Here is a 10850-nt window from a genome sequence, read left to right on the forward strand (position 1 = left end):
CCTGTGGAGGTGTTTACCTCAGACTCTTTACCTGGAGATGTTTACCCCAGAGTCTTTACCTGTGGAGGTGTTTACCTCAGACTCTTTACCTGGAGATGTTTACCCCAGAGTCTTTACCTGTGGAGGTGTTTACCTCAGACTCTTTACCTGGAGATGTTTACCCCAGAGTCTTTACCTGTGGAGGTGTTTACCTCAGACTCTTTACCTGGAGTTGTTTACCCCAGAGTCTTTACCTGTGGAGGTGTTTGCCTCAGACTCTTTACCTGGAGATGTTTACCCCAGAGTCTTTACTTGTGGAGGTGTTTGCCTCAGACTCTTTACCTGGAGATGTTTACCCCAGAGTCTTTACTTGTGGAGGTGTTTACCTCAGACTCTTTACCTGGAGATGTTTACCCCAGAGTCTTTACCTGTGGAGGTGTTTACCTCAGACTCTTTACCTGGAGATGTTTACCCCAGAGTCTTTACCTGTGGAGGTGTTTACCTCAGGATATTTACCTGGAGGTGTTTACCCCAGAGTCTTTACCTGTGGAGGTGTTTACCTCAGACTCTTTACCTGGAGATGTTTACCCCAGAGTCTTTACCTGTGGAGGTTTTACCTCAGACTCTTTACCTGGAGATGTTTACCCCAGAGTCTTTACCTGGAGGTGTTTACCTCAGGATATTTACCTGGAGGTGTTTACCCCAGAGTCTTTACCTGTGGAGGTGTTTACCTCAGACTCTTTACCTGGAGATGTTTACCCCAGAGTCTTTACCTGTGGAGGTGTTTACCTCAGACTCTTTACCTGGAGATGTTTACCCCAGAGTCTTTACTTGTGGAGGTGTTTACCTCAGACTCTTTACCTGGAGATGTTTACCCCAGAGTCTTTACCTGGAGGTGTTTACCTCAGGATATTTACCTGGAGGTGTTTACCCCAGAGTCTTTACCTGGAGATGTTTACCCCAGAGTCTTTACCTGTGGAGGTGTTTACCTCAGACTCTTTACCTGGAGATGTTTACCTCAGAGTCTTTACCTGTGGAGGTGTTTACCTCAGGATATTTACCTTGGAGATTTTACCCCAGAGTCTTTACCTGTGGAGGTGTTTACCTCAGACTCTTTACCTGGAGATGTTTACCCCAGAGTCTTTACCTGTGGAGGTGTTTACCTCAGGATATTTACCTGGAGATGTTTACCCCAGAGTCTTTACCTGTGGAGGTGTTTACCTCAGACTCTTTACCTGGAGATGTTTACCCCAGAGTCTTTACTTGTGGAGGTGTTTGCCTCAGACTCTTTACCTGGAGATGTTTACCCCAGAGTCTTTACTTGTGGAGGTGTTTGCCTCAGACTCTTTACCTGGAGATGTTTACCCCAGAGTCTTTACTTGTGGAGGTGTTTACCTCAGACTCTTTACCTGGAGATGTTTACCCCAGAGTCTTTACCTGTGGAGGTGTTTACCTCAGGATATTTACCCTGGATATGTTTACCCCAGAGTCTTTACCTGTGGAGGTGTTTACCTCAGACTCTTTACCTGGAGATGTTTACCCCAGAGTCTTTACCTGGAGGTGTTTACCTCAGGATATTTACCTGGAGGTGTTTACCCCAGAGTCTTTACCTGTGGAGGTGTTTACCTCAGACTCTTTACCTGGAGATGTTTACCCCAGAGTCTTTACCTGGAGGTGTTTACCTCAGACTCTTTACCTGGAGATGTTTACCCCAGAGTCTTTACTTGTGGAGGTGTTTACCTCAGACTCTTTACCTGGAGATGTTTACCCCAGAGTCTTTACCTGGAGGTGTTTACCTCAGGATATTTACCTGGAGGTGTTTACCCCAGAGTCTTTACCTGGAGATGTTTACCCCAGAGTCTTTACCTGGAGGTGTTTACCTCAGACTCTTTACCTGGAGTTGTTTACCCCAGAGTCTTTACCTGTGGACGTGTTTACCTCAGACTCTTTACCTGGAGATGTTTACCTCAGAGTCTTTACCTGTGGAGGTGTTTACCTCAGACTCTTTACCTGGAGATGTTTACCCCAGAGTCTTTACTTGTGGAGGTGTTTACCTCAGACTCTTTACCTGGAGGTGTTTACCCCAGAGTCTTTACCTGTGGAGGTGTTTACCTCAGGATATTTACCTGGAGATGTTTATCCCAGAGTCTTTACCTGTGGAGGTGTTTACCTCAGACTCTTTACCTGGAGATGTTTACCCCAGAGTCTTTACTTGTGGAGGTGTTTACCTCAGACTCTTTACCTGGAGATGTTTACCCCAGAGTCTTTACCTGTGGAGGTTTTTACCTCAGGATATTTACCCTGGAGATGTTTACCCCAGAGTCTTTACCTGAGGAGGTGTTTACCTCAGACTCTTTACCTGGAGATGTTTACCCCAGAGTCTTTACCTGGAGGTGTTTACCTCAGGATATTTACCTTGGAGATGTTTACCCCAGGATCTTTACATCCCAGACTCTTTACCTGGTAGTGTTTACCCCAGAATCTTTACCCTGGAGGGGTTTATCTTAGGGTCTTTACCCTGAGGTGTTTACCCAGAGTTTTACTCTGGAGATGTTTACCAGACTCTTTACCTGGAAGTGTTTACCCCAGGATCTTTACCCTGAAGGTGTTTAACTCTGGTTATTTTCTTTGACTTTCGTCAAGCAGTAGTAGAAAGGGAGGCACTTTAAAATACTCTTCAAAAAACAAATACTTCTGCATAGAAGAAGCGCTCTAATTTTACGCTCAGTGGTCAAAACCTTTCAAAGAATAATATGCAGTGTCTGCAGGCGCATCATGTTGAGAGACGCGCTTGAAATCAACTCGAAGTCAAACACATGTTCAACGTTATTGTGTTTGCATTTGATGAGCAGCTTGTTTTAAGTGATTAATGGCAGTAACGACTTGAATTTTTTTGAAAGGAATAATGCCGTTCATATAGTTACGTTCAAGGCAATTATCGATGAATGAAACCATGTGTTCGTAGCGCTCATGTCAGTATACGACACACTCAGTTACTATAAATATACGAAATACAACATTATCGTTCGTACAGACATATGGGAACGCGAGTTTAAGTAAACATCCGACTGTATGCCACAAATATCGTGTGTCCTCTAAGTAATTTTTAAGTGCATTTGACAAACAAAGTTCGGCCGGAGCCAATAGAAAAACACCAATAGCACTTTATTCAACCTTGGTGGCATACATTTACATTGGCAAAGTGTAATAAAAAGGTTGAATGACGTTACGGTTCAGTGCAATCTTACTGATATCAACTTCAGATATGGTTTGTTTTTGAACGAATCAGCGCATATATTTTTTCATTGCGGAGAAGAAAGTCGTCTAGATTTTCCATTAAAGACATATCAGATGCAAGATGTCGAGTGTGGACGAAGAGCCACGGAATATAATGAAGACGAAGAAATTTTGGAAGGATATTACTGGAGAATATTTTGCTACATGTCTCTTAGTGTATGCCATCACGTCTGTATGTGATGTCGAGACAAATGATGACTATCTTGAATACTCACTGGTTTATGGCATGGCTACAGCCATTTTGGTTCAATGCTTTGGTGGCTTTTTAAACCCGGCGTTGGCAGTTGCCTTCACTTCTACCGGTCGACTACCCTTAACCAAAGGTGTTTTATGATCATCGTCGAAGTTCTCGGAGGTAATTTCGTTTGTGTTATTTTTGTACTGTTTAAAGTAGTATTCATTAATACAATAGCAATGTTTTCATGTTGTTATTAAGATAAATAATGATACAATAACTGGTCACGGTGCTAGATATTAAGAACATCTTACATGGCGCTTGTATTCTTTTATTTTGATATAACAGACAACATTAAGCAGGTTGTTGCTATTGGAAGAAAGCGATGATTTTTTAGTATGATAAAGTAAAGGAATTATGGCACTCCAGTATATGCTTCAGGTTTATAACTTCCTATAGCATTGAATGACACATGTTTTAATCATTAGTTCTTCAAGGCCGCCATAAATGCCCTCTCACAGTTTGAAAATTTAGTATACGCATCTGTGAATCATTTAATTTATTTTGTTCTCACGCTCGAAGCTCAAATGTCGCGTTATATTCGTTCAATTTTAGAAGCACAGTAATTTGTCATTCATTTCGAACTGCTTTTCTATGATTTATTAATGATCCGTGAAATCTTTTAACAGTTATCGATGTATGTCATCGACACCGGTGATTTGACATAAAAACTCAAAACTTGCATTTAACACCCGTTGCGTTTGGTGAGATTTTTCATTTTCCATATGTTGACATTTGGCAATCGTGGATAGGTCGGCATCCATGTTACGTTAATGTTGTCTGAGCCAGAGCCCTAGTTTGAGCTACCTAACCGCCACCGGTTTCAAGGTGTCAGCTTGCTGCATTGTAATTAAACCCTTTGTTAAAATATTTATACAGCAGCCTAACCATTTTTAACTTACAACGGCTCAACAATTTCAAAATACAGATACTCAACAATTTTAAAATACAGATACTCAACAATTTCAAAATACAGTTGCTCAACAATTTTAACTTCAATGTTATTGCTTTTGAAGTCGTGTCGAGTTTCGTTCTTGATAAAAATCGAGGTGTTTTTTTTTTTGGACCCGTTAGGTATATCTGGTGCAGGGTTAACGTACATGTTAACACCGCCATCTTTACGTTTCAATCTTGGTGATACATTTCTTCACGATGATGTGTCAGCAATCCAGGGACTTTTCATCGAGTTTATTCTCACGCTTATTTTCACATTAAGCGTTTATGCTGCCACGGACATAAGACATTCCAAAGGTTATCTGAGGTCTCTTTTCTATGGTTTTGCGGTGACGCTTTGCAGCTTAATCGGGGTGAGTATTTTGGTTTTGTCCGCTTTACTTTTTGTCGAGGAATCCGCTCCTCGCGTGGCTCACTAACACACTCTTCGTTTTTAATCTTTTATTTATTTTACAAGCGACGAATCTATCACTGGTGTATTTCTACGCTATATATGTGTAAGAATTAGTTATTTACGTCTATACCAACGGTAATTACTGCAAAACATAAGTCGAGCTTTCCTTTTACGTCATTAGCACTACTCACTTTTTCAACAAAAAAGAAGAATGAACTTAACAAACAAAGAACTCACAAAACGTACTTAAAATAAAGAAATGTTAACGGGAAACTGACTTAGTTACCATCTTTTCATTGCCATGCCGAAAAGAATTCAATAGCCCACACTTTTCGTATTTTCCTAAACTCTGTCGCCAGTGGAAAATCATGAAGAACGACTTTTCCTGTATGTTTTTACGCATGCTGCCTAATTTTTTTCCAGCTGTTTACTTTAAGAAGTGGATTAGGTATTACATTTTATGTATGTACTCCATCTACAAATCTCGTTTTTTAATTGGTATGAAGCTAATTTATGTGTGTGTATAAATCAACATTATGTATTTATTATCTTCTGTCTCTTTCGTGTTTCTCATCATCCTCAACCAATTCAATAACCTCATTGCTTTCAACTAGTCAAAAACCACAAGATGCAGCATCAACCCTGCACGGTCTTTTGGACCAGCGGTTATTCGTGAACTTTCTGGAATGAGCAAGGGGAGAAGACAGTGGCAACAACATTGGGTAACGCGCTAATCTTTCGACCTATATAACCTTGTGTATTCCATTGTGTTGCTTAATGATGTTGTTGGTCATGATTGGAATTCAATTATTTCCATAATTTCTTAAAAGCACTATACATATTAAACATTTCAAGTTGACGTCAATGTCTTTAGAGTAAACATGGTTTGGCATTCAGTACAAGAATAACAAGAATAATTATGATTTCTATTTACAGCTATATATATGTATTATAAGTGAGAGGTGTCGAATTGCTAGATGATGGAATTATTTACAAGTTGAATGTTGTTGTTGTTGTTGTTCGTCCATCGCAAGCGAGGATGACCTTGACCAGTTAACTCAAGAACTAGAAGATTGGGTACGGTGAGTTCTGAGGTGGCTAATGAGCCCAATCTTGGCACGGAATGTTCTTGAACACGAAGGGCAAACCAGAGATGCATCTGATGTTGAAGCACTGGCTGCTCTTGATTTCCAATATCTTGAATATCGTGCTGATGTGATGTATTTGTTTATTGAGGTTCGATTTGAGTTTTTTTTTATGTCGAGCGCTACATAAAAAAACTCATCACAATCAGCACGATATTCAACTTGTAAATAATTCCATCATCTAGTAATTCGATACCTCTCACTATAAGTATAGCTGTAAATAGAAATCATAACTATTGCTTGTACTGAAGATGGCATAAGCAGACCAAAACATGTTTACTCCAAAGAAAATTGTCGTCCACTTGAAATGCTTAATTCAATTATTGAAATGCTTAATTCAATTATTGAAATGCATTTTTATTGAATTTTTAGATTTATTGGATAGGACCAATTGGTGGTTCCCTGATGGCCGTAGTTGTTCAATACTTTTTATATTCAACACCTGGGGAGAAGCACGATGTTTCTGCTCGAAATAAGCGATCGTTTTGCAAAGAAAAAGAATACAGGAAAACTTCAACAAGGGATGATCGCCTTCCACAACATGAAGGGCATTCTGTTGGCGTCTGATTTGAGAAATCTCAGACGGCCTTTTATTTCATATGTCGTCATGTTATTATGACGACACTGACATCAAAGTTATGTTTGCAGTTTGGTTTAAGTTGCGTTGGAAAGCGGCTGTGACTTTCACGTGCCCATGATGCATCTTGTTGACTGACGGTAGTTTTTCATCCCTGTAGATAAGGATATACCGTGATGCATCTTGTTCGTAGACGGCACTCTTCATCTTCTTCACCTCTACTGATTAGGATATATCATGATGCATCTTGTTGATAGAGGACAATTGTTCGTATCTTTATCTCTACAGATTAGGATGTACCATGATGCATCTTGTTGATAGAGGACAATTGTTCGTATCTTTATCTCTACAGATTAGGATATACCATGATGCATCTTGTTGATAGAGGACAATTGTTCGTATCTTCATCTCTACAGATTAGGATATACCATGATGCATCTTGTTGATAGAGGACAATTGTTCGTATCTTCATCTCTACAGATTAGGATATACCATGATGCATCTTGTTGATAGAGGACAATTGTTCGTATCTTCATCTCTACAGATTAGGATATACCATGATGCATCTTGCTGATAGAATACAATTGTTCATGTCTTTATCTCTACAGATGGGGATGTACGATGATGCACAAATAGAGGACACTTCCTTCTTTTTATGGAACTGTTTCTGTTCGGCTTTTACTTGCTACCGAGAATGAGGAGCAGTAATGTTAGATTGCATCTGGGAATTTTCAGATTAAAGAATTGGTGCGTGATATGATAAATGTAATTTGTAAAAATAGAACGAGAATGTGCTCAAAATAATATTGTTATTGCAGTTGAAAAATGAAATACTGCGATTTGTTTGGTCAAAAAAACGAACAATAAAGGTCTTATTTGGGATGTCCAGTTGTTTGTGTTTTTTTTTTGATTGCTCAAATTTAAATGAACTGACATTTTCACGCAAAGACTGTAAGAAAAGTTTAATGAATAATTGCTGGGCATGGAGCAAATTATTACACATAAGAAAAAAAGAATGATATTTACACATATTCTCTGCACACAATACCATGGCGAATCATGTTGTCAGACAAAAAAATTAGCAAATCTGCATGACGTCAGCACTTCAATTGACTATAAAATAACAACCGTCAAGGATGTAGAAACGTCAATCAACACAAACTCCTACAGTCCTTCTCATAACTGTTCAAACCCTTATGATCTGCATCTAGAAACATGTAATCATATTCCCATTTTCGAACCATTCACTTTGATAATATTTATGATTATAATAATCCATATATCAACGACAAACAAACAATCGGCGAATGTTTGGCTGAAGTGTAGATCGTGTACAAATGAACAAACTTTTTCTGAACATACATAGTCTAGATTGAACTACATATTGCTTAATAGCAAAGATGCATAACAGTATTTTATTTCTAGAAGTGAAACCATTCAGTTATTAAAATTTTATCATCAGTTGTTGCCAAGACCATCCAAGCAATTTGTTGTTCGTTTATAAAGGTTGAAAATCATTCAATTTGCATCTCACCTCACCTTCCCATTTTCAATCGTTTGCTCTTTTCGAGACCAAATACTTTACTTATTATCATCGTAGTTTGCCATATTTCTTTTCATAATATCCATGCACGGTCCTAGCAATCGTTCGAACGTGTCAACGTCGAGTTTAGCGCATTTCACTTTGCCTTTAGCATAGACATAAGCGGATCGTGCTTGATTCATTATTAACGCCATTTCGCCAAAATAATCACCCTTCTTCAATACGGATACATCCTTGCTTTGTTTTCCTTGTCCGAACACGATACGTATGTTACCATCTTCGACGAAATACATGCAGTCGGCGTTGTCTCCTTCCTGGATTATGCATTCGCTGTCCTGGAAAGTGATGCTCTCCAGAGCGTCTGCAAGATTTGCGCGTTCATAGTCTGTCAGCTCGGAGAGCATCGGTACTCCTTGCAATAGTGACTCGTACGATCTCCGCTTTCGTGCGGCCGCGCCTACAACTATGCTTCGAAATACGGCCTGATCCAAGGCCCACAGTATACCTTCAGACTGAGCTATAATTGTCGCGTTTCTAGGGCAGTTATACATCAACGCTAATTCACCAAAACTTCCAGCATCGTGGAACGTGTGAACCTTAGTGTTTTCGAGGTCTCGTGTGTTGACAAGGACATCGTACGTTCCAAGTTCGATCACGTAAAAGTTGTCACCATCGTCACCTTCTTTTATTACCTCTTCTCCCTTTTGTACCTTTCTTTCGAACATTGCGTCAAGAATCTCGTGGATCTGTTCATGTTCGCACGCTTTGAATAGCAATATGTTCTTCATAGCATGTTTCAATCGATTTCTCTGTTCTTCTGTCTTGGGATGAAAAACTTTTTTTTCTTGTTTGTTTTCCTTGTTTGGATCGTAAGTTTCTGCGGCAACTGCGCTTCGTCTTCCTCTTTGGGGCATTCGTACTGGCAACGCCATTTCATCGTCAGAATCGGCCATTTCCTCAGCAGATCTGTTGTCTCGAGTGGTTGTCACCTTTACCTCTGCGTTTGCCTGTTGTGCCGCTGGCATGCTATTGATTTCGTTCTGATTGACGTTGTTGCCATGTTGACTAAGTTTCAATTTTGTAAAATGTTCAACGGCAAAGCTGGCAATATCATCGGGTTTTTCTATAAGGTACTGTACGACAAAGTCTTGCAGACATTCATGTAGACTTTGCGGGACGCGGATTCTATCTTCAAAAGAATCGCTCATCATCAAACAAGGGCAGCTGTATTGGTGATTCTGTGTCTCTGCTATTCTACTTGAAATTCGGCAGTTTCGTTTCGACGTAAAAATTAAGCGCTATGATATGTTTTAAAACCGTCATTCGCTTACCACTCTTTCAAATTGAACACGAACATTTTGTCTCCGTGCTTTGATTGGAAACGCAAGAAAACCGAATGCAAAGTAATCTTGTGCTTTTGATTAGATACACCTGTATGTTCTCTTCTAATACATCCTGTATTGTTTCACGAGACAAATGAACAAATTGGGTCAACACATGGTCACGAGCAGACGCTTAAGTCTTTTTTTTTGTCGGAGATGCGTCGAATCTCAAAACGGGTACCTTAATTGCACGATTTTTCAATCGTATTCATTAGCTGATGAACGCTACGTCAGACAGTTTCAAATGAGTTGCTAAGAGAAATGCACATGAGCAACACTTCAACTTGAACGAACTACATAAAGTCGCTTGACGGCGTTGACATTGCATTTCAGTACGTCTGCTCTACTTTATAATTTATATTCTTCCATAACGACGGGGTGTCAATTTGCTCACGTTGTTTAAAAACACTGCAAAGGGTTCGCTTTAGGTCGTGGTCTTGTTTATGGATTGTTTTAGTGTGCACTAAGTTTGTCATTGCTAATATATTATATCCATGATCATGGGCGTGTTTAAATTTGCCTTATCACTGAGGATGTCGGTCTTTTGATGAAAACAGATAATGACGCATACCTGAAAAACAACATTGATTAGTTTTCTATCTTATGTATACTTGTATTACTCATTACTCAATCAATATCTAAACTTTTGCATTTTGTTTGTAAACCGAAAAAAGAATACGTGCTTCACGACGACGATAGAAATCACTATATAGCTGCAAAACAAAAAAGTTCAATTTTTCTCTTTCGTGTTGCCCCCTAAACGTTACAGCATATATTGCGCTTGCTGTTTCTTCGAAAGAATGAAATCTTGGTTTGGTAAAATTTTAAAGAATTGCTAAATTGTAGATAGTCATGGCATCGTTATTAATACCTGTTAAATTGTTATTAAATGCGTAGACACTGCACGTGTTGGGGTCTGACATCTCATTGTAGCTAATGACAGATATAAACCTTAAAAGGGTCATACTTAGAACATTAATTAATGTGTGAATTTCATATATTCTGTTATGCCTGGACTGATTTCTTCGGAAAGTGAATTAGCTCGCAAAAGAAATCATTTTGGCACAACTGAACATATAAATAAACACCCCTCACCCCCTCACCCCTCCTCCCCCAATTTATGTTTTAGCTTCGGCCCTTAACTTTATTATAAGAAAACGGACGTAGGTCACGTGCTCGTCAGTAAAACCATTGCTGTCGAACTACCCCTGGCCCTCTACCTCCTGCCATATGCCTATTAAAAGTGTCCCCATCCCCCCGTCCTCTCCATCGATTATTCAAAATGACAAGATACTTTATCGCGATGGAGGGAATCCATTAGTTGACAGCATCGAAAATTAGTTT

At 39.4% G+C, this 10850-nt stretch overlaps 3 protein-coding genes across 11 annotated transcripts; 2 read left to right on the forward strand and 1 right to left on the reverse strand.

Moving 5' to 3' along the window:
* The first annotated feature begins 601 nt into the window (after positions 1 to 601).
* LOC124450642 lies at positions 602 to 2506 on the forward strand. 9 transcript variants are annotated; one of them, XM_047001279.1, is made up of 4 exons: positions 602 to 1134; positions 1251 to 1424; positions 1484 to 2257; positions 2317 to 2506. In XM_047001279.1, exons 1-4 carry the CDS (start codon positions 617 to 619, stop codon positions 2444 to 2446), a joined length of 1596 nt encoding a protein of 531 aa, XP_046857235.1. In that variant the 5' UTR covers positions 602 to 616; the 3' UTR covers positions 2447 to 2506. The 9 variants fall into 9 exon arrangements, with proteins under 9 accessions (XP_046857235.1, XP_046857232.1, XP_046857239.1 ...); XM_047001276.1 differs by having other exon boundaries at positions 602 to 1424; XM_047001283.1 differs by having other exon boundaries at positions 1251 to 2257.
* Positions 2507 to 2729: 223 nt separating this feature from the next.
* Positions 2730 to 7463, forward strand: LOC124451080 (aquaporin-4-like). The gene is made up of 4 exons (XM_047001712.1): positions 2730 to 3631; positions 4586 to 4818; positions 5474 to 5581; positions 6377 to 7463. The coding sequence occupies exons 1-4, from the start codon at positions 3526 to 3528 to the stop codon at positions 6569 to 6571; spliced, it is 642 nt and encodes a 213-aa protein (XP_046857668.1). The 5' UTR covers positions 2730 to 3525; the 3' UTR covers positions 6572 to 7463.
* Positions 7464 to 7528: 65 nt separating this feature from the next.
* LOC124451079 (cAMP-dependent protein kinase type II regulatory subunit-like) lies at positions 7529 to 10365 on the reverse strand. The gene has a single exon (XM_047001711.1). It carries the CDS (start codon positions 9333 to 9335, stop codon positions 8163 to 8165), a length of 1173 nt encoding a protein of 390 aa, XP_046857667.1. The 5' UTR covers positions 9336 to 10365; the 3' UTR covers positions 7529 to 8162.
* Between the last annotated feature and the right edge of the window lie 485 nt (positions 10366 to 10850).

Source organism: Xenia sp. Carnegie-2017, unplaced genomic scaffold (genome assembly GCF_021976095.1).
Source record: "Xenia sp. Carnegie-2017 unplaced genomic scaffold, XeniaSp_v1 HiC_scaffold_24, whole genome shotgun sequence".
NCBI lineage: Eukaryota > Metazoa > Cnidaria > Anthozoa > Malacalcyonacea > Xeniidae > Xenia > Xenia sp. Carnegie-2017.